At 50.5% G+C, this 27436-nt stretch overlaps 1 protein-coding gene across 4 annotated transcripts in view; it reads left to right on the forward strand.

Annotated features, from left to right (window-relative positions):
• The window catches only part of STXBP1 (syntaxin binding protein 1), a gene marked incomplete at its 3' end in the record, with an annotated part of 71075 nt that extends 43665 nt beyond the window's left edge, over nt 1–27410 (forward strand). For 2 of the 4 annotated variants that reach the window (XM_080820504.1, XM_080820505.1), the window contains exons 7-19: nt 1392–1540; nt 3267–3351; nt 4155–4285; nt 5554–5661; nt 7249–7309; nt 8606–8671; nt 9399–9479; nt 11270–11408; nt 12074–12183; nt 13688–13789; nt 15568–15653; nt 18343–18497; nt 25466–27410. In XM_080820504.1, the coding sequence (XP_080676630.1) occupies nt 1392–1540; nt 3267–3351; nt 4155–4285; nt 5554–5661; nt 7249–7309; nt 8606–8671; nt 9399–9479; nt 11270–11408; nt 12074–12183; nt 13688–13789; nt 15568–15653; nt 18343–18497; nt 25466–25548 (1356 nt within the window). Of the gene's footprint in view, nt 1–1391; nt 1541–3266; nt 3352–4154; nt 4286–5553; nt 5662–7248; nt 7310–8605; nt 8672–9398; nt 9480–11269; nt 11409–12073; nt 12184–13687; nt 13790–15567; nt 15654–18342; nt 18498–20047; nt 20158–25465 lie in introns of those variants that run through there. The other 2 variants (XM_080820503.1, XM_080820506.1) reach the window with 2 other exon arrangements.
• Between the last annotated feature and the right edge of the window lie 26 nt (nt 27411–27436).

A 27436-nucleotide genomic window follows, 5' to 3' on the forward strand; every position in this document is an offset into this window, starting at 1 on the left:
TCACCAAAGGTAGCCAATCCCAAAAGAGCAGGAAGGAGAGCAGGGGAAGGGATCAGAAGACACCCATCTGCCGCACAGGAGCCTGGTGTGTGCAGAGATCACCTCCCTGACGCTCTGCGGGAGGAGCAGATGGTAGCCTTCCGCGGTGGCTGTTAACACTTCAGATGCCAGAGCAGTAACAAACCTCTCCCTTTGGGAAAAAACTAAGTTGTTAAGCCAGTAAAGGTGTAGCTGATTGTGGGAGAGCATACAAAATTTCTACCTTTGTTTTGTAACATTGGTGAACGTGTCTTCTCCCAGCAAACAAGAAACAAAACTAACAGAACTCTTAGGCATTTTGTAAAAGCTGATTGTGGCTCATGGCATCTTTATAGATCAGCTTCCAGACATCAGAGAGTGACCCGTTCTTGGGTAAGGAGGGATGTAGAACCTACAGTGTGAGAATCTACAGAGTCTTTCCCTTAGCACTTAATGTCAAACCTGTTTCCAGCTTGAAGGCAGGATTTTTTTCTCTGTGTGAGCCTACCGGGATTAAACAAAACACAACTTTAGCGCATTTAATCAGATGACATTTCATATATTTTTTAAAAAGCAATAAAATTTTTAACCACAGACGATCTAGACGATCAGGGTAGTTTACATAAGTGAGATTCTGAGAAAATACTGATGGTTGATAGACTGACTAGGTAATTTAAGAGGAAATTTTATTCTAGAATAAGAAGAAAAATACTAACAAAGTATTCCTGAGGATAGGAAAGTATTAAATCCATGAAAATCTCCTTTATTTGCCCCCAGTCACAGATGATTTCCAGCCTGTTCCCTACTTAGAAAAACTAAACCTATAATGGCCCAGAGGTTCTTACACTAACTTCCTCTCCTGTTCTTCTTCTGGCCTCCTCATTGTTCATCAGACACTCTGAGCACAGGCCTGCCGTAGGGCCTTGGTGCTAGCTATTGCCTCCACGTGGAAGTCTCCTGCTGGTGAGAAACTCCTCACCTCCTTCAAGCCCTTGCTCGTACATCACCTTCTCAAGGAGGCCTGCTCTCCTCCCTCCCTGCCACCCTCCAGCATTCTTTCCCTGCTCTGTTATGTTCTCATACACTTACTCACTTTCTCATACAGTTTCTCACGTAATATAGTTTATTTTTCATTATGCCTGTTGTTTATGGTTATGTTATTCTCTTGGAAGACTGCAACTCCTCGAGGACAGTCATGTTTTGGTCACTGATAGTTCCCAAGTGTTTAGCACAATGCCTGGCCTACAAAAGACTCCCAGCACAGATCGGTAGACTCACCACCAAGGTGGGAGGAAACTCCCAACAGTTCACCATTCTGGACGCAAACACGATAGATATAGATAATTTCATTTCTTGTTTCTCTTCCTTCTCAGGTGTATTCCTTGGACTCTGCGGACTCTTTCCAGAGCTTCTACAGTCCCCACAAAGCTCAGATGAAGAATCCCATACTGGAGCGCCTGGCAGAGCAGATTGCAACTCTGTGTGCCACCCTGAAGGAGTACCCGGCGGTGCGGTATCGGGGGTAAGGCAGCGCGCCGGGCCTCCCTCCGTGGCCTCCCCTGTGTGCACCGGCCCAGGAGCTTCCTTCCGTCTTGAGATTTCTCTGGCAGTTGCCTCAAGAGGGTTAAGATTTGAGTATCTTGTGCTTATAATCATTCTTCCAATATTTTTGGTATTCTCTAAATTTTATTGTGAAATGTAATAATGCATCCAGAAAACGACGGCATGAAAGCTATATATTCAGGGGCTGAATAGCTAACTGTGAACCCCTGTGTAACCACAACCTGGGCTTCCTGAGGTTTTGTAGCGCTTTCTAACCTTTCAAAACAAATACCGTCTTTGTAGAAGGTATTCTGGAGTAAGATAAAACACAAGGATAATTCCCCAAAGGCATATTCCCCAGATTTTATAAAATCATCCACTCCTTACTTGACTGCTGTGTGCTAAGTGCTAGGGGGAGTACTTACCTTGAAGGCACAGCCCTGGCGCTTAGAAGCCCTTGATCTGTGTGGAGGGTAGGTAACAGGCATACCGACACGTGTGTGTAAGTGGTGCACCCCTGAACCACAGGGTCTGCGAGACCAGAGTCCGAGGACAGGACAAGCCAAGGACCTGGGCATCCAGAGTCAGGAGAGGGCCTTTTGGGCTGAGAGGGTCAGGAAGGGCTTCAGAGCAGAGGCGACATTTAATCAAGGTCTTGAAGGTAGTTTCGGATTTCAGTAGACCAGTGAGGAGCACAAGGCACTTTGTGTGGGCAGTTGGCTCTTGCCATTGGGATGAACGAAGTCTGGAGCTGGGAAAGCAAAGGGCAGATTGAGGAGGATTGGCGTTCTGGCCATTTTGGCACAGTGCCTGTGTGGGGCTGTGGGGCAACTCTGATTGTGTCATTCATTGGTTTTCAGTGGGGACGTCTGGGGGGATTTGCATGGGAGAGTGAGCGCAGTACTGTGGGGTTGAGGAGAGCAGGGAGACCCAGAGGGGCGGCCACTGCAGGGGGAGTGAAGGGCCTGAGCTGGCGTTGCTGAAGATGGAGGTGGCCGCCTGTCCTTACTGACTCCGGGTGTGCTGGAGTGTTGCAGCCGTGGAAAAGTCCCTCCCTCTATTGTTGGTACTGGCTGACCAAAGCCCGGTGGAAATTAAGAAAGGGGGACCTAGGCTATATCTCCTGATGGGGCCAGGGGAGCTTGGAGTTCATTCATGGGGGGAGTGGGACTGGGAACGGAGCTGCTTGAGCACTGAGCCGGCCAGGAGACAGGCAGCAGCCACACACTCCTTACCGTCGGGAGGAGCCCTGGGAAGTGCTGTCAGGCCGGCCACGGGGAAAGGTCCACCGGCTCTCACTTACATCTTTCTGGCTCTGCCAGCAGAAATGTCACCTGCCAACAACACAAAACAAGGCCCAAGGGGATTTGAATTGAGGGAAGTGAGAACCGGGTGGGTGAGACTCAGGCTGATCACGGAGAAGGGTGGACGGACGGCCAGGAGCCGCTGCTGAAGCGCGGTTGTTTCTGAGGCCGGTGAGAGAGACCGCCTCTATACCCATCTGGATTTTTTTTTTTTAAAGGAACTAGAAAATGTTCCAGGCACTGAGCAAAGTATTTTATTTGTCATTTTAAATTATGTATATAATACATGAACATATCCTCAGAGTAGAACAGTACTTCCTGCCTTCCTCCCCGAGGGCAGTCGGTGCTGTTGGGTGGGCCGGTGCATGGCCAGTTCACTCTGTGTCACTCCTCCTTTGTCAGGGAATACAAGGACAATGCTTTGCTGGCTCAGCTAATCCAGGACAAGCTCGATGCCTACAAAGCCGATGACCCAACGATGGGCGAGGTAAGTCTGGACTTGATCCTGGTGGCTGTCTCACCAAGTGACCACAGTGTCTGTGTGGCAGTCCTGGGGACAGCGCTGTGGCTCACAGTGTGCATATGGGTGCCTCTGTTCCCGCACATTGGCCTCCGGTGACATGCTTGAGCCCTTGGGTCGGCGGGGGGATAGAGATTCAGCTCAGTGGAGCCAAGGTGCCCAGCCTCTTTCTGTTGAGACCTTCCCAGTGTTAGCACTGGAAGTCCTGCGTCCTGGGAACCCCCTCAATAGTGCAGTATCAAAGCTAGAAAATTGATGTTGGCACCATCTCAGCCCTTAATCACATCCGACTAGTTTGTACGGGTGCTCGCGTGTGTGGACAGTGCTGTGCGATTTCATCACATGTAGAGACTCACATAACCCCCACTGCAGTCAGGACCCGACTATTCTATCACTATCATAAACTTAAGACTGAAAGTTCCAGGTCCTAGGAACCCCCTGGGTCACCCAGGCAGACTGGATGGTGGGTCACCCTATTTATAAGCAAACCCAGGTGGTGCTGTCTTTCATAAGCTTACCTTGGACCCCGGCCACAGTTTCGGATCTACTTTAAAGGACCCCTGTTAGGAAATAGACACATTGGATTTTTGCATGGTGTTTATTGGTGTTTCTGTCAAGCAGCAAATGGACTAGTCAGTGCTCTTTTAGTAGGTTTTATCTCCGAGGTCACTTCCTAGGGCTGCTTTGACAGGAGGGGCAGCTGTGCCGGTGGGAGAGGCTGGAGTTGTACGGGCAGCTTGCGGAAGCTTTCCCTGTGTCTGTCCTTCCAGGGCCCAGACAAGGCGCGCTCCCAGCTCCTGATCCTGGACCGCGGCTTCGACCCCAGCTCCCCCGTGCTTCACGAACTGACTTTTCAGGCTATGAGTTATGACCTGCTGCCCATTGAAAATGATGTATACAAGTAAGTGTACAGACCTGGACGGCTTTGCAGACAAACCAAATGCACCTCTAACCTAAGAGAAAGGATGTCTTTCAACCTCGGGAAAGCGGGTGCATTGAAATAGTCTTGCTAATAAGCCTGCAAGCTTTTCTGTGAGTTTCCCAAATCTACCTGGCATTAACAGCCAGGAGCTCGTGCCCCTTTAGGGAAGAACAAGAACTTTAGATCTTTAGTTCACAGCTCATGTCACCTCAGCTCAGAGCCTGCTTGAGGGTTCATATGTTGGGTGTGTTTTATCTGTGCAAGCACATATCTTATTCAGAGTTTAAGCTTCTTGTCATGAAATATGGTGATAAAATATATCAGCAGAAGTTTGTTACTGAACTTTATTTGCAGAGGAGCTATTTTCTTCATTGTAAACAACACTTTTCTTGGTAACAATCACCCTAAACTCAGTTTCTAAAAACTAATTTTTCTTTTTTTTTTTTGGAAACAGACTGTATTGTCTTCATGTCATTTGTTTTATAACATTAATCACAAAGATAGTGGTTTCAAAATGAAGGTTCTAAAAATATGACTGTATATCAGTTTTCCTCCCTATTGGTACCTGTAATTCTTGCTTTCCCTTAGACGTTCGTGATTTCACATGTAAAAATATTCTGAGGACCTGTTGCAGGCACCTGATTTTAAAACTGGAAATTTAGGTAGCACACATTTGGGGATGGTGTCAGTACTTCCCAGGAAGGAGCAAGCATAATCTTTGTTTATTCCTTATAAGTAGCTCTGAACCCACCTGTATCCTGACTTAAGCCCATACCAGCTGACCCTGCAGATTTTATTTTATTTTATTTCTATTTATTTATTTATTTATTTGATAGCGAGAGAGAGAAAGAGGGAGAGAGATAGATCACAAGTAGGCAGAGAGAGAGGGGGAAGCAGGTTCCCCGCTGAGCAGAGAACCCGATTCGGGGCTCGATGCCAGGACCCTGAGATCACGACCTGAGCCGAAGGCAGAGGCTCAACCCGCTGAGCCACCCAGGTGCCCCAACCCTGCAGATTTTAAAGCAGAGCTTCAAGTGCATTGACTCTGGGTCTCTCCCTGCCTGAGAAACTGCTGCTGTGTCAGGTGCTGAGCCTGCACACCTGCCATGGACAGTGACCCATCAGATGGTCGCAGGCCTGTGGTGGAAACATCCGTGAGAACGTCTATCTGCTGAGGACTGTAAGCTCTTGTCTGTTATAAATCAGAGGGGGTTGGATGAATTTCATGGGGAATATCTCCTCCCTAGGTACGAGACGAGCGGCATTGGAGAGGCACGGGTGAAGGAAGTTCTCCTGGACGAGGATGATGACCTCTGGATAGCACTGCGCCACAAGCACATCGCAGAAGTGTCCCAGTAAGAGCCTTTGCCTCCACCCCTCCCCAGGGACCCTAGCCAGCCCACCACCCCAGCTCCAGGGCTCACCCCAGAATACAGGGCGAAACCTTTCTTTGGATGGCAGTTGCTGATGTGCACACCCCGGGCAACTTGTGCAGAGCTGCTCAGTGGATGACTTCACAGTGAGCCGACTGTGCTGATGAATCCCTTCTAATCCCAGCCCGAGTTGCACCAGCTTCACCAAGTGAGAAAACCCACTCTGCGTTCAGATTGCTCTTAGTATTAGGAAACATCCGTGGCTCTCAGGAAATGCTTTGTAAACACTAAATGTTTAAAGCCAGTGCCTGGGGTGCCGGGCTGGCTCAGTCAGTAGAACATGCGACTCTTGACCTAAGGTTTGTGAGTTCAAGCCCCATGTTGGACATAGAGCTTACTTAAAAAGCAAGCAAGCAAGCAAGCAAGCAAGGAAGCCAGTTTCTTTCATTGGAAGATCCAGATTCCACTGCATCAATTTGATTTTCTTTTATATGATTTTCTTTTATATAGCTGATGGGTAATCTTCTTCCACTATTGTCATCCCTAAAATTTCCAAGCAAGAACTGATGTATATATATGGAACCTGTACCTTGCTCTGAAAATGTTTCAAAATGTTTCTAACTCCTGAAATTTTTTTTGTAAATTTTGTTTATTTATTTGAGAGAGAGAGCTCAAGCAGTGGTGGAGGGGCAGAAGTAGAGGGAGAAGCAGACTCCCCTCTGAGAAGGGAGTTCCACCAGACCAGCATGGGGTTTGAGCCCAGGACCCCAAGACCATGACCCAAGCCGAAGGCAGATGCTTAACCTACTGACTCACTCAGGTGCCCCTAACACCTGAATGTTTTTAACACCAGATAACAATTCTGCTTTTGCAGAAAGACATTCTATCTGTCACATTGAGTTGGTGATATCCTCAGTAAATTCACAAGGAAGAATCGGAAAATAACATAGCCTGGATAGTTCAGTTGTTGAGAAAAGTGGTCCCCAAACTTTCTGGATCACTCAACCTTATTTCTACTATGCAAGTTTATTTATGAATTAAGTATATAATTAATTGTAGTAAAATGTATGTTTTACAGTATATACAAACACACAAGTTTAAGAAAGAGTAAACATAGATAGATGTACTAATAATTTCTTCTCTCAAATAATCCCATGCACACCCTCCCGGAGACCCTGGCTTAGAATGTTAGGAAAATGTTGTCTCCCTCTCTCTCTTCTTCAGAAATCACTTTAAGGGGCACCTGGGTGGCTCAGTCTGTTAAGCGTCTGCCTTTGGCTTAGGTCATGATCCCAGGGTCCTGGGATGGAGCCCCACATCAGTCTCCCTGCTCAGTAGGGAGTCTGCTTCTCCCTCTCCCTCTGTCACTCCCCCTCCCTATGCTCTCGTGCTCTCTCTCTGTCAAATAAATGAATAAAATCTTTCTTTAAAAAATCACTTTAAGTGCATACCTTACTGGCAGGGAAAGTTGCCACATGTTCCTAAAGGAAGACTCGCTCAGCTTCTGTAGCATCCACGTGGAGGCCCAAGGTGTTCTGCAAAACTTAGCTGTCTCCTTCTATCTTCTAGGGAAGTCACCCGTTCTCTGAAAGATTTTTCTTCCAGCAAGAGAATGAACACTGGAGAGAAGGTAAACGCGTCATTTAGGCTAATCCCTGTCTTCTCTTTGGAAGCTGGCTGGCAGGGTGCCTCCTTGGCACAAGACTAGGGAGTTAGGGGGTCATCATCCCCTCTCTATCTAATATCATTTTGTCTTATTTTTGCCTTCAAGGTTGAGATCAGAGCCTCCATCTTTTGATGTTTGTAGAGATCTTCATTTTGTTACTCTGCAGATTAATATTCTCTGTTTTAGATCATAATTCAGTTTAAGCCAGAGAACCTCAAAACCTTTTTTAGGTCGTGGTAGAATTAGAACTTGTAACTTGCCCGGTCCTCTCCTTACCCTGACTGTTCATCAGAGGTGGCTTAGCCATCGTGGTCAAGGCAAATACAGCTCTGATTGTGTCACTCCCTTGCTTAACACCATTTGGTGACTCTGTTCCCAGTAGAATCAAGTCTCACCCATGGACACACCTTACAGCACTGGGCCATCAGGTCTGCCCCCCACCCTCTTGCACCCACCACCTTGTTCCAGCCGTGCCTGGGTTCCTTGCCTGGGTCTTGCCTTGTGAAGTCCTGGTCCTTAGGCTCAGGCATCATTTTCTCAGGAAAACCTTCCCCACTCCTCCCTAGACCAGTCAGGGGCCTCTATGCACCTATGCACCCACATTCGTGATTTTCTGAAGTCGGAATGGCTCCTCTGCTAGACGGTAGCTCTGCAAAGGCAAGAATTTCTCTTTTTTGTTTGTTTTGTTCTTGTATCTCCAGCACCAAACCTGGCATATAGTGGTAATTCAGTAAATTTTTGTTGGATAAGAGTGGAATTAGGTGGGTCACACAGTTTAGCAAGTAAACAGACCCCTTTCACCTGTCAAGATGCACATCTCAACCCTTTCCCACCTTCTTCCTTCTTCCTACCTGTCTACACAACTGTAGCCTGGGATGAAATGGGAACTCAATTTCAAGACTGCTTGAGCTGAGTATGCAGAAGAGCAGCTCAGAGAAGACAAGTTGCTCTTTCCTGGAAAAAACTATGCTCTCAGTAACTTTCTAGTCCAATAAATAAAACATAATTGCTACACTTTGGAGTTCAGTTCCCCACCTGTAAGATACTCATGGTATTTGGATCAGTAATTTTTTGAACCAAAGGCCTGGAAATCCAAACCCTCAGTGATCTCAGGTTTAACAGATTCATTTTAAGAATTTCTGAGCATGCATTTGGGAAGTCTGGTACCGGCTGCTGTCCTGCTCTGTGCCCACCACCCTTGCACAGCCTCTTAGGTCAAGGCCATTGGACTGAGATTATATCTTTTCCTTCCCCTTGTAGACCACCATGCGGGACCTGTCCCAGATGTTGAAGAAGATGCCCCAGTACCAGAAAGAGCTCAGCAAGGTACGACGATCCCAAATAATGGATTTGAATCTTGAGGATATCAACAGTTGCAGTAAGACCTCTCAGAGTCCCATTGACTGATACATTGAAATCCACAGGTTTTTAATCAACTTCCAGTTTTATTAGGAAAAGCTGAAAGGCTGGATAGCTCGTTTGCTATGACTTTCTTTCCTCCTCTTCATCTTTGCCTCTCTTTATCCTTCAATTCCTCACATCACAGGCCCCTACCCTGGGCTGCGAGAGTGGCTCATGACATGGCAGCTGGCCTCCCCCAGAGTGAGGGACCTGAGGGAGAGAGCCAGGAGGAAACCACAGAGCCTTTTCCGTCCTGACCTGGGGTGTCCTACGTCTTGTCCTCCATGCTCTCTGTTAGAAGCAAGTCACTGAATCCCACTGTTGCCCAAGGAGGGAGGAATTAAGCTCCACCTCCTAGAAGGAGGGCTATCAGAGAATTCGTTGACGTGTTGTAGAACCATCATACCGCCCACCCCCATAAAGGATTCCTCCCTCCACTTGCCTCCTTGAGAATGTGGTTTGTCCCCCTCCCTCGACACACAGAATTTTCTGTCATGATGTTTGTGTTCCTGCTGGAATGCACGTTTTATCCCCTTTATGAGGCTGGCATCTCCCTGTTGCACTGCCTAGTGTTTATACATAGTAGGAGCCAGTAAATATTGCACAAGTCAGTGAGTGATTTCTTGATCACACACTCTCTGTTTTTTCCCAGTATTCGACTCACCTGCACCTGGCTGAGGACTGCATGAAGCATTACCAGGGCACCGTGGATAAACTCTGCCGGGTAGAGCAGGTAGGAGCCTTTCCTTCTCTTTCTGCCATGCCCATTGACCCAGCTGAATTGTAACATCTGACCTTGAACATCCTGCAGAATCATAGGATATAGAAGTCTACTAGATCACGTTGTCTCAACTCTGGAGCCAATCAGTGCACTTCCGCTCTCAATGGTAGGGACTAGATTGGTCTGGAATGCTGTGTCATTTGGATTTTGCATGTCTGACTTTCTACTGGCTCCCTGGAATGTCTGGAGAGATATATGGATCTCTGAGCCCTATACTGACAAGGCCGGCTGAGTTTTATATTCTGAGTGTACTTTTCTCCTGCCGTGGCCACACCAGCTTTGGAGACCTAGATGCTGAGGAAAGCTAGTGCAGTAGCATGTCAGAAACTCACCCACAGCCTCCCTGATCACGTGTGTGTTGTGTGGAGTCACTAAACTTGGCCTTCTGTTTTCCAAGTATGAGTACTTTCCTCAGCTAGGGTCAGCTGCTACGGCAAGGGAGGGCATTAAGTGAGCGTGGAGCCTCAGTGGGAAAGAACGGCTCGGGGTCTCAGTGTGAAGCTGAGATTTACATCTTCTGGCGTGATGTCACAGGCCAGCTTGGGTTTGTCGGACCTGTCCTGATTCACTGACACTCTTCCAAGGGGAGGTGGCCCTGCGAGAGTCCATCAGTTTCAAGGACAATCTTGGCAAGCACAGGGTGTCCTCTCCAAAAGAACTGGATTGTCCGGAAATAGGGTATCCCTACATCTGTAAAAATGTGGTCAGGGTGAATTCTTGGCGAAGTACTTTTTTTTGGAAGTGCTCCATAGTATTTGTTGAACTTGTTACATTGAAATGGCCCTTTAGAGAGTATTAGACTCGGGTCCTGCTGAACAAACGTCTTTGAGGCTGGTGGTAGCTCTGAGAGGTGAAGGGACCTGGGGGCGCTCACCTTCCTCAGCCTGGAGAGAACCACAAACTCGAGACCGAGATGGTTATGGACTCGTGGGGTCTTAGAGGCGGGAACCTTCATGAAGGCCAGCCCTGTCCGGGCTCTGGGGGGAGTGGCAGCCGCTGGTCTCTGAGAACAGAGTGAAGGGTTCTTGGTTTGCTGAGGCCGGTGTGCCGCCCTCTCAGGCCCCTCCACAGCGGATCTGACTGTTGCCCGAGTCCTGAAGCAGGGCGTCACTATGTGCTCCCTCTCGTCCTCCTTTTGCCAGCCCCTCTCTCCTCTTTCATCTGCCTGGGTTGGATTTGCGGTTCAGGAGGTTTTCTTCCTCGCCCTAAAAGTGGTTGGAAGATTAAAAACGGGTCAAAAACCTAGAGTAGCTAAAACTCAAAAAGCATGTCTTGCAGCACCAACAGGGAGCATGGGAAGAGTCTAGCCCGGCAGCGGGCCCTTAAAATGCCAAAGCGTGTCCTGTGTGGGAAGTGCAGCTCCTTCAGCCCCGATCCCTCAGCAGGGCTTCGTATGGTCTAGAGGCCCCACCAGGATTGAGGCTTGACCTGAGGAGTCGGTGCAGGTACGCCGACACTCACCCGGAGGGAGCTGCCTGCCTTCAAAGATGGCAAAAAAAATCACGGTGGTTTCTGTTTTTGCAAAGTGAACCCTGGGGCTGTCAACACTTCTCACTGATGCCATAGAAAACAATGCTGATGACACCAGTGCTGATGACAGGGTGTTGTGACAGCAGAAGCTCCTGCATAGGACCTTCCCCAGCCAAGGGACAAATGCCACTTACAGACCACCAACTGTCTAATAGTTCCCATCCATCCTGACTGTCACCACGAATGGGGCCAACGTCGTGTGTTTTCTGCAGGACCTGGCCATGGGCACAGATGCTGAAGGGGAGAAGATCAAGGACCCCATGAGAGCCATCGTCCCCATTCTGCTGGATGCAAACGTCAGCACTTACGACAAAATCCGCATCATCCTTCTCTACATCTTTTTGAAGAATGGTAGGAACGATGGGATAGAGAAGAGGGGAGAGGCCCTTCCTTGGGCAAACGAGGCAGGTGGGAGAGAGAAGACAAAGTAGAAAAGTAGTGTAGGAGACATGGAGAGGGGATTTAATACGGAGATCCTGGGGGCTCTTTACACTTGGGGAGATGTAAGCAAATGAGTTGCAACTGGAGGCAGTGAATTCTAGAGGTAACAAAGGTGTGGCATCCGTGGAAGGGATGGGTGGGAGCAGGGAGAGGCCACTAACCGCAAAGCCGGTTTGTGAGGGCACGTCTGCCAGATGCTTGCACCACATTGGTAATCTCTGCCTTTAAATAACTGATTTTTACCCACATCATAGTTGCCCATAAGTGTCCGCTGTGCAGGAGATGGACACTGAGACTCTTGACTTAAGTGTGGGGGGGTGGGCAGGGATGGCTGGGAACCAGGAGACAGATGGAAGTATAGACCATAATGGGGCAGTTGCTGTTGGTCATAGCCTGGGACAGAGTGGCTAGAATGGAATCGAAATGTTGATTTTTGTCCTCATCTTATAGTAAAGTTGATGTGGTGAAGATTCATTTCTAGTAACTTCAGAAGAATGGGCACAGTCCCACCTAGGTGATCGGCTCTGTGTGATGACAGTGGCTAGGTGCGGTGACCAGGGGTTTCTTTCTCACAGGCATCACTGAGGAGAACCTGAATAAACTGATCCAGCACGCCCAGATCCCCCCAGAGGACAGCGAGATCATCACCAACATGGCTCACTTGGGGGTGCCCATCGTCACTGATGTAAGGGGCCAGCCTTGCCTATGGGGAGGGAGAGGCAGAAGGGAAGCTGGCGTGTCTTATCTTTTCTCCCCTGATTTATTTAAGGTGACTTGTGATACACTCAACACTGAGAAAGAGAAAGCATAAAATTGGAGGGAATAAAGGTATAGAGATGTACTAAAATAGAAGTGGAACTCCCAGAACCAAGATTTGTACAGAGTCATTAAAGCTGAGCTGTTTTTTTCTGAAACTGGCCCCAGACGGGAGTCCCCCCAGCTTCATCCTCTGGGTCTTGAGGTCAGTCTGGCTCGACCTTTGCACACCCAGGTCCGGCATCTTCTGTGAGGGCAAGAACACAATGCTTAGCGTCGAGCAGGTTTGCCACTTGGTCCTTCACTGGTGATGATTCAGAACCAGGCCAGGGCAGGGTGTCTGGGAAGCCCAGCCACACAGCACAGAGACTCCAGAACTGGAGGAGGAGGCCTGAGCCCTCTTCAGAGCTCTCTGCCAGGAACCTCAGTGTATCGCTTCTTCCTACGGGGAGTCAGTCACACAGCAGTGCCCTAAAGCTGGAGTTGCAAATGTACTTCTTTTGGAATCTTAGAGTCAAAAACTTTGTCCTGGAGCCCAGACCAGAGACCTAGAACTGGACATAGTTCAGTGTTTTTAGACCCTTGTTCACAAGAGGCACCCAAATAGGAGTGGAGATGGTTTACTTGTGCACCTGGACTGTTGAAGCAAAATCAAAGACCAAGTCCTATCCAAAGCGGTATTTTCTCCTATAATTAAAAGCAAACTATGTTTGTTACGATCAGGATTTTTTTTTTCAAGATTTTATTTATTTTACAGAGATGGGAGGCAGGGAGAGAGAGTGTGTATTTGCCAGTTGGGGGAGGGGCAGATGGAGAGGGAATCTCAAGCAGACTCCCCGCTGTGCACAGAGCCTGATGCAGGGCTCAATCCCATGACCCTGCGATCATGACCTGAGTTGAAACCAAGAGTCAGACGCTTGACTGACTGAGCCTCCTGGGGCCCCACTACCAGGATTTATTTGAATGCCACTTATATGTTTGATCCACATTTGCCATTTTTTTTTTAATTTTTTTATTTATGTATTTGACACAGAGAGAGAGAGAGATAGATCACAAGTAGGCAGAGAGGCAGGCAGAGGGGGAGGGGGAGGCAGGCTCCCCGCTGAGCAGAGAGCCCGATGCGGGGCTCGATCCCAGGACCCTGAGATCACGACCTGAGCTGAAGGCAGAGGCTTAACCCACTGAGCCACCCAGGTGCCCCCCACATTTGCCATTTTTAATGGCTGTAAAGAACGAAGTTTGCTCCAAGTTCTTGGGCAAAAGCCTAAGGGGCACATGCTGAACTTTACCAGGAAACCACCCCCCCCCCCACTTTGTACTCTGCCAGTGCTGACTCTGAAGGAGTCCTCAGGAGCAATTTCCAAGGGCCAGCAAAGTCTCAGGGGCCCAAATGACCCATGACTCCGTCTAATCTCACATGTGTTTGTACTCAGTCCACACTGCGCCGCAGGAGCAAGCCAGAGCGGAAGGAGCGCATCAGCGAGCAGACCTACCAGCTCTCACGGTGGACCCCGATCATTAAAGACATCATGGAGGTCAGCAAGGGAGGGCTGTGTGGGTGTGTGGGCGATAGCCAGGGCCGGGGATCTTCACGTCCAGGCCTAGAGGCCTGCAGCTTCACCTGCTATGGGGCGGCGGGGATAGCCTGGGCTTATCTGTCCCGGAGGATTTGTATCCGGTCTTAGGGCTCTTTTAGGCCACCTAGCCTTGTCCTGAGGGTTTAGGAAGTGGCGACCAGATGTAGACCCCCATGACCCCTATGACATAGCCCCATAGTAGAGACCCCTCGATGGTGCTGTATCCAAAGAACCAAACACATCCCAGCATGTACACGTCAGATGGGTAGCAGGTGCCCCTCCGAGGGTGCGGGTGTGGAGTGGCCTTAGGGATGCGACCTGAGCCAGTCCCTCCCTGAGACTCCCTGTCAGTCGGGGACCCCGCAGGCATGTTTCTGCCTCTGCTCTTCTGTTCACATCCATCCCTCGCCTGTGGTGCTCTCCCTCTCCACTTCTGAGCTCTGCCTTCCTTCAAAGTCCCCGTCAGGTCTGACTGTTCCCATACACTGCCCCTGTCTGACCGCCCAGCACCACAGAGACTGTCCTGGTCTCCTGTAGTATGTGTCGGGGATACCCTTTATGTATATGTATCTGTTCAGTGTTTGGCGTCAGCTTTTTATACCTTGGCCTCTGCCCTCACCTCGTGTCCTTTGGCTCTGTGCCTTGCATATAGTACATGTTTCATATTTGTGAATGTGAGTTGTCCTTCTGCTCTCTGCTTGTAGCTCAGAGAAACCCTGCTTAGAATCCTGCCCCAGAGATCTCTGGTGTGGGTCTTGGAGCTACGCTGTCCAGCTCCTGCTCTCTATAGGTGGACAAGACTGGGGTCCTGTCAATGAAGGGACTTTCCCAGAATTCCTTTGTCAATTCAAACAGTCCATGTTCCTGCTGACTTATATGTTAAAATAAGTATATTTTAAATATATGTACTGAGTCAACTTCCTATTTTTAAAACCCACAATCCAAAAGGATGGGTGAACATGAACATCTAGAAACCAATTACATTTCTTTGCAATGTAATTAAAGCCCACCCCTCTGTCTCATTTGCTCCTCTGTTCTCTGCTCCCTTTTCCTGCCCATCTCCCCAGCCCCCTGAAGACATGTGCAGGCTTCACATGGTAGCTGTTAGGAGGAGTGGAGATTTCTAGGCAGCAGGAGGTGCAGAGCTGGAATCCACCCACCACATAATTAAACCCTTGGAAAACTGAAGGTGTAAGGTTTGGTCTTGCCTGTGGGATTCTGCCTGTGCCTAGTTTCTACAAGACTGAAGGCAAGTGTCAGGATTTTTTTTTGGACAGAATGCAGCATTCATACCTCACATAGAACATAAAAGAAAAAGAAAAAACAGAAGAGAAGCAAGGAAAATTAATGTGGTCTGGTTTTGCTGAAGGTTACTTTTTTTAATAATCTCTGCACCCAGCATGGGCCTTGGATTCAGGATCCCAAGGTCAAGAGTCGCCTGCTCTTCCAACTGAGCCAACCAGGCTCCCCATTGCAGTTTTTATTTTTTAAACGTCTCTTAGAGAAGCAGACCTGCAGACTGATCTCAGTGCACCAGCCTGTTGCAGAGCATCTGGCCCTGCGGAGCACAGCGTGAGGCATCTGCAGTGGGCAGCAGGGCGGGGGAGCTCCGGTCGTTGCACACTTGCCCGTGTCACTGTGCTAAGTGACTTGTTCTTTGAATCATCTTGCCTTGGTTCTGTCGGCCCTTCTCAAACAAATGGCAGAATCCAAATATCTGTCTCTTTTCTTTCCAGGACACTATTGAAGACAAACTTGATACCAAGCACTACCCTTATATCTCTACGCGCTCTTCTGCCTCCTTTAGTACCACCGCAGTCAGGTGAGTGAGAACCCTGAGCCAGCGAGGGGGAGAAGTGGGACCATCTCTGGTACATTGTCAGCCACACGGTAGTCCTGTTAGGAAGCAGCAGGATCCACAAGAACCCTCCCACTGCTTCTCATCACAGCCAGAGTGCAGGCCCTTCACCCTCCGGCTCCCACTCCACTCTGATTCATTCCTTACTCCTCCCTTCGTTCTTTCCACTTCTGCCACGCTAGCTTCCTTCTCTGCACACGTCAGGCTTACTTATACCTCAGGACCTTTGCACTTGCTTTCCCCTCTGCCTGAAATGATCTGTCCCCAGTATATCTACGTGGCTTGCCCCTTATCTCCTCCACCTTCCCTAACTATCCTTTTAGATATTACACTACTCCAGTGTTCCTAGCTGCGCTATTCATAACAGCTCAAAAAGTGGAAATGACCCGAATTTCCATCAACAGATAAATGGGTAAACAAAACATGGTGTGTCCATACAATGGAATATTATCCAGCCAAAGAAAGGAATGAAGCACTGACGTGTGCCACAACATAGGTGAAGCCTGGAAACACTATATGAAGTGTAAGAAGCCAGTCACAAAAGTCCACACATTGAAATGTTTCTGTAGAGACAGAAAGTAGAGGAGTGATTGCTGGGGATGGGGGGCAGGCATTGGGGAGGGAATGGGGAGTGACTGCTAACAGGTATGGACTTTTCTTTCTGGGGTGAGGAAAAGAGCCTGGAATTGACTGGTGATGGTCCATGGTTCTGTGACTATACTGAAGACCACCGAATTGCTCGTGCTGAATGAGGGAATTGTAGGACATGAATTATCTCTCAGTAAAGGTGTTACAGAAAATAAAGAAAAAAAGTGCTAGCCTCCCCCCAGTACCTCGTCTCCCCCTTTCCTTTTCTGTCCACTGCATAGGTTAAACCAGCACGTCATAAAGTGTTTGTGTTTCTCTTGTTTATGGCCAATCTCCCCCAGCTAGAATGTCAGCCTTGTGAGGGCGGGGATTTGTTGCTAAGATTTGTTGCTAAAACAGAGTAGGTGCTCAGTATATCCTGCTTTCACTTGTGATAAGTTACTTCTAGAATTAATTAAGAAGGGGATGAACACGTGGTCTGCACAGAGCTGCGTTTCTCCGAATCATTCTTGATGGATACGTAGATGATGGAAGTGTGGATGCCTTGGGGTTACTGGGTTTCTGTCACGCACCTGGTGATGCTCGGATGTTTCAGCTTGGAGATGGGAGTAGACTGCAATCCATGCTTCTTTCCCTGGGTTCTCCAGCACTCCATTTTCTTGGTCAGTCGTGGCATCTTCCAGGGTCTGTTTTCGGAAGCGGGTCCTCTTTTTCCCCTCCTTGCCGAGCCTCGGGAAGCCTTTCCTGCTTTGTTCTGTGATGAGGCTTGAAGGTATTTCGCCTCCAGGCTCTCCTTGGCCTCCCTCGTCCGCGTGGTCCAGGCCGTTCCCTGACCCAGAGCAGCACCTTTCCTGGGGTGGCAGCCGGCCAGGGTGCCGCTGTTTTTCTCCAACAGCGAGAGCCTGGCGTGGCTCCTGGCAACTGCGCTTTGCCTGCCTGTCTTCTCTCTTGCCTCCCAGTCCTCACTTTCAGACCTTCTCTCGGGCCGAGTCTGGAGGCCCACGTGGCCCCTGTGGCATTGCGCGTCCCCTCTGACACCAGTGGAGGCTGGATGTTGATTGCCAACGTCAGGGTAAAATTCAAAATTCCCGGTAGTGCCGCAGCGAGGCGGGCTGACAAAGGATTCTCTCTCTGGGTTGACCCCCAACACCTTCAGGATTGGAAAGTGACTTTAATGCTGTCATTAGTCAGGGAGAAGGGTGGAAATTTCAGTAGAGACTCGCTCTCCTTGTTTTGCTTTTTGTTTTGTTTCCCCCATTTTCTTAACCTGGAAGCAACTCATTTCTCATTGTTTCTAAGGACAAGGTGAACACTTTCTAAGAGAAGCCCAGGGGCAGGGGGGCCCCTCTGGGAACCGTCCCACCACTGAAGTGCCTTTCAGGGGCAGCTCAGTGTCACATCTCCTGGGAAGACTTCTCCAGTGAGTGTGAATGGTGCTAGAAGGCCCTCCCCTGTGTGTGTCCCAGTAGCACTGAGCTCCTCGGTAGCACGATCCCGACCTGCTTCCTCCTCCCCACCCACCCCAGTTAAGCTGTGAGCTCTGGGTGGGCACAGCTGAATCTCCCTCGGGTCGCCACCCCAGTGCTGGGGGAGACCGTGGCCCGGTGAGGTGCTCAGTGCGTGAATCAGCGTGCCAGCCTGAAGACGGCCCTTGACTCCATCATCACCGCTCACTGCCAGCGGAGTGTCCCAGACAAGCCCAGAAACCTGTACGCTCGAGAGCAGAAGCACATCAACCACCGTGAGGGGCGAGGCTGTGGGATGTAACACGTCAAACTTTAAAAGTTAACTTGAGCCTGCCTGTTGCCTCTGTGTTTCCAAGAGAGTGACAAGCTCACAGCACAGGCCGCCAGACCCTTTGATAACGTGCACAGCAGCTCAGCTGAACCAACACTTCTCCTACTCTGTTTCGGTCACTGGTGTACAGATGAATGTATGAATAAGTCATTGAGGTATGGAATACTAAATACTTCAGTGCAGATAAACATAATTAATCTCTCTGTCTCTTTCCCTCTCTCTCTCTCCCTCCCTCCCTCTCCTCTTTTCCCTCTCCCCCGGACCCCAGCGCCCGCTACGGGCACTGGCATAAGAACAAGGCCCCAGGGGAGTACCGCAGCGGTCCCCGCCTCATTATTTTCATCCTTGGGGGCGTGAGCCTGAACGAGATGCGTTGTGCTTACGAGGTGACCCAAGCCAATGGAAAGTGGGAAGTGCTAATAGGTGAGTGGGGGCATGTACTCCAGACGGAAGGGGCTGCTTCATCGCACTCTGACCCATTCCATGCTTCGGTGTTTCATTCTGTCTTCGATTCTCCATTGCCCCTGCAAAACTTAGTCTCTAGACACGTTTGTGGACAGCAGCAGCTAAGGGGCCAAGGGTTCTTTCCTCATGTCTGCACTGGGTCTCGTGATGAGAGGCAGCTGCAAGCGGTGGGAAGCGCCCGATCACAGACTCAAACACACCCAGACTCCCATCCCTGCTCGGCCACTGCCAAGTGGGTCACCTTGAGCAAGTGCCCCACCTCTTGGTGGACCACGATTTCCTTACCCAACCCAACGGGGTTAAGAACACCCACTTATAGCCTTACACTGAGCCTGAGGTGGGACTTTGCATTTTCCTAGCATTGGGCCTCATATCCGGAAGATGCTCAGTGAACAGAAGGTAAATTTTCGCCCCGTCCTTTACATGTCAGTTGGAGACGGACAGACACAGCGTGAGAGCAGATATTGCCCGAAACATACTGGCCTGACTGCCGGACTCTGCGAAGGGTCCCCGCCCCCTTACAGTTCGTACCACTTCTAGGTCAGCCGTACCCTTTCTGGTGTTTCCTTTCAAGAAGAAAGGAAGCGCCTCATTAGAGCTGAATTAAGGCAGCAGAAGACTTGACTGCTTTCCACAGTTTCTAGGGCTGGAAGGGAAGAGTAAGCTGAGAAAAATCATGCTTCCTCTAAATGCCTTTTTTGGCCCCATCTTGCCCTTAACAAAATGGATTACACCTGCCCAGGGTGCCTCTTGACCTTGACTGACTAAAGGCTATCAGCACATACTGCCCTGGCCTTTCCCTCACCTCTACAAGCTGTGTCCGTGTTACACCTCTGCTTTGGGGCAACCAAGTCACAGTGCCCCGCAGCTCTCAGATTGACCAGGTCCTGCAGACCAGTCCATGTGGCCATTCCCGGGTGTGTCAAGATGGACCTCACACTGTCAGCCCCCTTTCTAGAGACCACCATTCAGTGGAGAGATTGGACATCCTCTCCTTCCCCTCCCCGTTCCCTGGAACTTCCCCACCTGGTCACCACTTCTCCCTGTACTGTTTTCTCCTTTTTGTTACATGGACCCCGTGATAAAGCTCTCTATCTCCTACTCGTGTGTGTGTGTGTGTGTGTGTCTATGTGTGTGTGTGTTGCATGCACAAGTCTGATAATTTTCAGCTCAAATGCAGCTTTCCTGGGCAGAAGCTGTCACAGCCAGGCTTTGATGTAAATCTCCCACTTCGACTTTGGTCCTGTCAGTTCCCTGTTGGGGGGTGGAACTCCGGGGAGAGAAAGTTGCCCTGATTCACGGAGAGGCCTTGCGCAGACAGCTGACGTCCGCAGCGTGGCCTCACCTGCTTTGTGCATGCCGGCTGTCCTTGAGGCCTGTGTGCGTGTGCGCGTGCTCGCGTCCTGCTTTCTCGTACCTCATTGGCTGCATAAAACGTAGGCCTGAGTTGGCATGTTCCTATAACGTACCGTTGTTCAAGCAGTCAGCTGGACTCTGTTCTCCCGCAGGTTCTACTCACATTCTCACTCCCACCAAATTTCTCATGGACCTGAGACACCCCGACTTCAGGGAGTCCTCTAGGGTATCTTTTGAGGATCAGGCTCCAACAATGGAGTGAGAGCCAAAGAAACAAAGTAAAAGCAGCTTATTACAGAAAAGAAACTCTTCCACTCTGAAGGGTTTTCTTTGATTATTCCGTCACACTTTTTCTTTCTTTTTCCCTTTTTAGTTTATTTATTTGATTTTCTTTCAACAAGAAAATGCTTGCAGTTCTTAACACCGATTGAAAATGTGTCCGGTGCTGCCTTCACAGACCCTGCCGTGAGAGCCTCTGGGCCCCGGCCTGCCAGCTCGCTCGGGCCCTACGTCACCTGCTGCTCAGTCAGGCCGTGCCGCCCCCTGAGTTTTAATCCGAAAGTGCTCGTAACTGCTGTGACCAGTCCTTCAGAGGAGCTGAAGCTGAGGGATGCCGGAGGTGTGGCTCGTGAGCCTGCCGGCCCAGGGATGGGGACCAGGCAGGGAACACATAGCATCCCGCCTTTGGGGGGTGGGAACTAGAGCGTGAGGCCTGCAGGCGTTCAAGGGGCCATCCTCAGAAGGCAGAAGTCCAGTGGGGACATCCGCGGGCACCCGATCACGGAGGAGGCTCGTTGGAGCGCGTCAGAGCGCATCAGAGTAGACTCCACATCAGTGGTGGTTAGACCCGGAACGTCCTTTTTCCCAGGACAGGCGCTCAGCTCGAGGAACAGTTTCTAAGCGGTGATGGGGTCACGAGCCACCGTGTACTTGGTGAACCCCAGCCGCCACTGGAAAGCTCAGGTCTCATGTTGGTCTGGGGGAAACGGCCCTTAGTAGTCACGTACTCTTTCAGTAATCGCTTTTATTTTCATTCTCCTGTGGATTTTTCCCAGAGCTGAGTCATCACACCCCTCTCGCGCACTGAAGTCTCTTGGTGAGCTCTGAGAACCTTTCGGTTAAGACCCGCTCTTCACAAGTGTGCTGTTTGAGGGAGTGTGTCTTCTCTCTCCCACCACGCTTGTGCCTTTCCCTGTTACCCAGGAAGCCCGTGTCTGTCTGGGAGGTCACCCAGCTTTTATTCTTGTCCTCATTCCCTCCTCTCTCTTGCCGTCCATCCCGTGTGCTAGGAACCGCCTCTGCTGTGTTACGTGACAGACGGTTCCTGAAGACCTCCACCGTGGCGTTAGTCACTCCATGGCTTTTGTATGCAGTCTCGGATGAGGCCACACTCTAGTGCCTGACCTCGTGTACTCCATTGACGGTGTCCCCGGACCCCCCCCCCCCAGGCTGAGATGTGGCCCAGAGAGTCGTGTGGAGCACGAGTCACCTGCGAGCAGTGGCGAGGCCTGGACCCAAGCCCCAGCTCTGCCGGGAGCACCTGTGGGACTGTAGGAGGTCCCCCGTCCCCCCAGCCCATGCACACCGTGTGCAGAAAAAGAGGCTGGATCGCAGGGCCCCAGGCTCCTCGAGCTCTGACCATCTGATTCAGTAATTCAGCTCGGGGGCCTCAGCCTGCAGGCCCCCACTCATGCATTTGCATTCTGATGAACTTCAGGGGCCTGGGCCATTGGAACCCCTAACCAGGGAGCACCAGAAGCGTGCTTGTTTGTATAAAGAGAACGTGCTTGGGCCGAAAAAGGACTCACTCTAAAGGTCGGAACAGACAGCTGTGCAGCTTATCTCCTCTTTCCTTCCTGTGGCTGAGAGGCGGCTCCCCCAGGCAGTAGGAGGGGAGAAGCTGCCGGTGGGATGAGCCTGCACGGCGCACGGCGGGCTGGCCGTGGCTCTGGGCTGCCTCCCATCCTGCCCAGCTGCCTTCCCCTAGAAAGTGCAGCCAGTAGGTGGTGAGTAAAAGCAATTGTTAAAAAATAGTCATTGTTTAAAAAAAAAAAAAAAAGTCATTGTTCAGAAGAAGTACCTTGGTCGGTTGGTCATCAGAGACATCTGGTTCTGTGTACAGATGGCAGGGGGGCGACCGGCATTCACTGCAGGATGTATTTTAAGACTTACAGGACAGATGCTGAGTCCGGCTGCAGCCGTGGCAGACCCCTTACAGGGTTTGAAAGACTCAAACCCAGATCCCAGGGGCTCCCGCTAGGATTCGCTCTGGGAGTCCCTGCTTCAGAAGCAGCCTGTCCCTTGCAGGCTGTTTCGTGTTCAGTCAGCACAGAGCATCCTGGCTGCTGTCTGAGCAGAGAACACGAATAGACTCGAGTTGTATACTCTTGGCTTCTGAAATGCTTTTTGGGGGGCAGTGTGGTGTTTTAGCATTCCGTTAGGAAAAGGCAAGACGAGGAGCCCTAATCCCGGGGAGGTCGGAAGGCAGGTAAAAACAGCACTTGCCCCCTTCTGTTGTGATTATGCAGGTGACCAAAGACGAAGACAGTGCAGGACAGGCGAGGGCCGGGGTTGTCTCCTGTCAACGTCAATGTCTGCAGTGACTTAGCTTCTAAGAGATGAGTTTTCCCACTCAGCAGTAGATGAGGGTGTCCCTGGCGGGCCCCACGTGTGGCTACCAACACCCACTCGGTCCTCTGGCCCCTCTCTTCCCCAGGTGCCGGTTGAAGGAAGCTGGTATGGTTAGCCGAAGTGCCCAGATGCACCCAAGACTCACCTTAATCCCTTTAATCAGTCGTCCCTCCATGTTGTCCAGAAGTGAAGTCTTCGCATTAGACCGTCACCCCCAGCTCTGGGGGGTTATGTTAGAAGTAGCAATCCTGAGGGAATGTCCAAGGCGCCGTCCGAAGCCAGCGGAGGTGCTCTGAGAAGCTGTTACACAGCAATTGCCCTTGGGAGAAAGTTTTTGTTTTTCTACATTGAATGTTTTACTTTATTCCCAATTGGAGTCAAGTCTCATTTTTCAGTGGGACTCAGATTTGAATGTGAATTCAGAGCCAGCCCATCGCCCAGCTGCTATTTAAGCATTCACTTGCACGTCCCCCGCCGGGGCCAGGAGCCCAGGTGCCCGGAGCTGAGACCAGCGGCATGGGTTCTGGGCCTGGCTGTGCCACCGAAGGGCCACAGACAAGCACTCACTTAGGGCTTCATTCTCCCATCTTTAGGATGTGGAGTGGACCAGAGCTTGGTTCCCAAGCCTAGCAGATCGTCGGACTCCCCTGAGTTGCTCTTAAATGTACACATTGCCTGGTGCCTCCCTGGGTCGTCTGGGTTGGTAGGTCCGTTTTGGCCAAAGCTGGGAATGCCTAGACCAGCCAATCTCTAAGAACACTCTGAATTTCAGATTCTCTTAGGAAAGATCTTGTCCTGGCAGAGCTCACTGTATCTGGCCCACAGCGCTGCCTTCAGGGTGACTGTGTTTGGAGACCAGCATTCAAATTTCTCAGTCTTGCGGTTACAGAGCATAAGAGGGACCCTCAGAGCAGTCAACCCCCCTTGTGGTTCTGGAGGGTCTCTTCCCAGGGGTTCAAAACATGGGTTTGCAGCGCGTGGGTCACAGGGTCACCCAGCTCTGTGTGCAGAGTTTGTGGTGGTGAAAATCTTGACTAAGGTATTAGAACAATACAGGTGATTGGGTGACAAGAGTTAGCTCTCAGGTGATTCAGATTAACACCAGCCAGTCTTAAAGACACCCACTGAGTCTGGACCCAGGAATTCCCAGGCCTGTTGCCGAGAAACTTCTCAGTCAGACTGGGAACACCAGATGGTCAGCTATCAGAGAGTAGAAAGCTCTGGGAGCATGGGTTCCTTAACCCTTTTCGGCCTCCCTCAGATTTCGAGTTTGCACATAAGCAAGGCAGGGAGCATTCTGGGATGGGCATCTGACCAGAGGCTCCCTTTTGATTTTTCCAGTAAATCGAGTCTTCTGTCTTGTTTCCTGGAGCTCAGATGGATGGTGTGGAGGGTGGGCATTAGGGACGGTTTCTCTGGCATGTGCACTCTTACTGCCTTTACCTGGAAAGCCCCCAAGTTAATCTCTGCACAAAATACCCAGAGGCTTTCTAGATGTCAGACGCACAGACTGCATGGAGTTGAGATTTGGAAGGCCCTCGCTCTGGCAGTGGTTCGCTGTTAGGATTTGGCAATGTTTATTCCTGTTTTCTCGCTCGGGAGTAGCCTTTGACCTTCTTTAGGACTCCTAGGAAGATTAGTAAGGTCGCAGAAGTGAGTCTGCCTTTGGTAATTTTGAGGGAGGTCTGCAGAGCAATGGGTCAGCTTTCGAGGGCAGGGGCTGCTGCAGGCTATAAGTCTAAGTCCTGACTCTGGGCAGTGACAGGTGGCTAGGGCTTGAGCTATCGTGGATGGGACGTTGGAAGAAGCCCCTCATGCCAGAAAGGGCTTTCCGAGTTTGCTGCCGGTCTGGATGGACCAGGCAGGCAGGTTCAAGGCCTGCAGTCCCAGCAGTCACGGGCCAGCTGAGCACATAGTGGTCGAAGGCACAGGGACCCTGGTACTTGGAATCACCCCAAACAAGCCAGCCAAAGCCTTCTTCTGCTCACCCTCACGGTGGAAATCTGGCCCCTGCAGTTTCTGTCCCCACCCCCACCAGGCCCACGCCCTTGCCCGCACCTCCAGGGGGGCACATTTTCAAGTACGGCTCTTTTGTTCAGTTCTCTGCCACCGGGACCTCTTTCTTTGAAGCCCGCTGCTGCATGTGTGCCGGCCTCATGTTCACACACCGGTCACTTCTGTTCTGTTCCAGTAAAGTCCATGTCCAAGCCACACGGTCCATGCATCTTTTTTTATTGCACTTCTTAGCTCTCTCTCTCTCCTTATGAAAAAGGACTTCATTTATTTATTTTATTTTTTTATTTTTGCAGTAGAAGTATATCTAATTCCATTAGCTTAAGTTTTTTGCAAGCATTTCTAATCTCTTACAATGTGCGGTCTCTGCAAGGTAAGGCCTCAGGTACCCTGGCCCTTTCCCTTTCACGCCTGAGGTCCCAACCTCGAGGGCAGTACCAGCCCGCTGGCTCCCAGAGGTCAGTGGCTTCCCCCAGGGTGCCCTGCCCATCACTCCGTCCCTAGCAGGCACCATCCTTTCCACACACAGCCCCCTACCACCCCTGCCCCCTTCCCAGCCTTTCCCCTGCCAAATGGTTTGGAATTCCTCTCCCTGGCTTCACCTCCAGTGCAACAGAGAACCAGAAATGCAGCCGCCCCGTCCCCTGGCAGATGATGCTGAGCCCAGACGGAGAGGCGGGTTCCTTCCTTGGTATAGCCTGGGGCCCTGCCTGAGCCAGAGGATGTGTTTTATTTATCTAGCCCCCAGATGTCTCCCAGGCCTATTGTGATGTGGCCCCAACACCCCACCCCTGACCCCCTCCCTGCTTCCTCTAGACCAGGGTGTGGGTGGGGGAATGGGTGCGGAGCTGGGGAGCGGAAGAGCAGGAAAGCAGACGCGGTGGGAACTAGAGCCAGCAAGCTCACTGTCTTTTCTGCCCCCCTAGGATCCACGCACATTCTCACCCCACAGAAACTTCTGGACACGCTGAAGAAACTGAATAAAACAGATGAAGAAATAAGCAGTTAAAAACATAAGCCACCCCTCCAAAAAACGAACCCTCTTCCCACAGTGCTCCGCAGCCCCTACCGCTGCCCGCCTCGGTTACTTTGCTGACCCCGTCCCTCCACTGCCTCCCCCAGCTCTGCACGCCCTGGCCGGCACTGTCGCCGCTGCGTTCTCGTGTTTAATGATGCCCTCTTCTTGTGTGAAACAAAAGAAAATAATGCATTGTGTTTTTTAAAAAGGGTATCTTCTATATGTGTCCTAAGAGGAGAAGTTCCCACGTGAGGGACACACTGCCGGAGAAGTTGTAGAACTTTCTAGAATGAATGGACACCTTCTTCCCATTATTATGATTCCATGACCTTGTATATAACCCAGTGCGACATGCGCAAATTGCTTGAGTATGGGAAGGTAGACGTTTGGGTGTTTTACAAAATCCGTTTGGGGCTGTTCCTGGTTTTTTTTTCAGGAATCACAGAGATGTCTGTTCCTGGAATATTTCAAACTGAGGATTAATCTGTTGGCTTCACTCCAGTTCTTACCCCCCTCAGCCTGCTCTCATCCAGATAAACTTAGCAGTGAAGATCAGGTGACATCTTGTGAGGTTCGAGCTGGAAGCGACCTCTTAGCCTTCCGCAGTGGCTTACCATCCCTGTGCTGGGGCTGTGGGAGGGGCTGGAGGTGTTCCCCTGAAGTCAGGCCCGGTGCTGGGCTGCCTGTCCGCAGCCTGTCACCGCTCCCCTCCCCACCCCCCACCTTTACAGCCTAAGTCACAGTGCCCAGCGAGTGTGGAGCAAGTCCCACCATGACCTTTGTCTCTTGGAGAAGCAGGTAGGCTGGGCTTTTGGGCCAGACCCTTTCCTTCCCCGGGCACCACCCCCAACAGAACTCCTCTTTCTCAGTGGGGTCAGCACGGGCGGAGTGCCAGGTGAGGAATGAACTAGAACGGAATCTGAGCAGAGGGCCCTTTCCTGTAGACAAAGGTCTGTGCCCCTAAGACTTCAAACCCCCAGAAAAACAGCCCATTGGATTTATGCAGACCCCGTTCCCACTCAGATTATCCTCAGTTTAAGATACTTCATAATACTTTATTTTGTGTCGTGTGGGGTCATACGTTGTCGTGCTTGTAAGAGAAAATGATCATTTTATTCTCTGTATAAAACTTAGCTCTAAAGCAAAAATGAAAGAAGCAAATGCAGAAAGGATGCCTCGTCATCCTCCAGACTCAGCAGCTCTCCGTTCTCTGATGGTGAGCGCACCACGTGTCCTGCTGCTGGTGTCGCAAAATATGACAGTGGAAGTCACAAAAATGTCCCCTGCCCAGCCCCCCGCTGCCCTTGAACCCCTGCAGACCGTGTGCATATTACTGTCTCGTGATGTCCCTGCAGACGTGGTGTGTGCTAGCTCCACGCGGCCGCCCGCTCTCCTTTCGGAGCGCGTTCCTCGCCCTCCCCGGTAGACGCTTCGTGGTGTTCTCTTCTCAAGGCTTCGGAATCTCCCCGGCGCACTCAGATTAGTTTTCAGGCCCCTTCTCTCTGTCTCCCTTCTCCCCCTGAAGATATCCCGTTTCCTTAGGACAGAACTGTAGGTGCTTGCACTGGTTTGTTTCTTGCTGTCACTGCTTGTTTTGTCCCCTCCCCCTGACCCGACAGGGCCCACGCTTCAGGGCCTTGTGCGTCGAACATGTTGGGTTTCCTTTCTCTGTTATTTATATAAAAATAATTTATCAAAAGGATATTTTAAAAAAGCTAGTCTGTCTTGAAACTTGTTTACCTTGAAATTCTCAGAATCTCAGTGTTGGAAAGTATTGAAGCACAAACATGTATCATCTCTGTACCGTTCTGTACTAAAGCGCTCGAGTCTAATAAATCAATCAGTCAGCACCCACTCATGGTGTCCGCGATGGCTCCTG

The sequence above is a fragment of the Martes martes genome, assembly GCF_963455335.1.
Source record: "Martes martes genome assembly, chromosome: 12".
NCBI classification, from domain to species: domain Eukaryota; kingdom Metazoa; phylum Chordata; class Mammalia; order Carnivora; family Mustelidae; genus Martes; species Martes martes.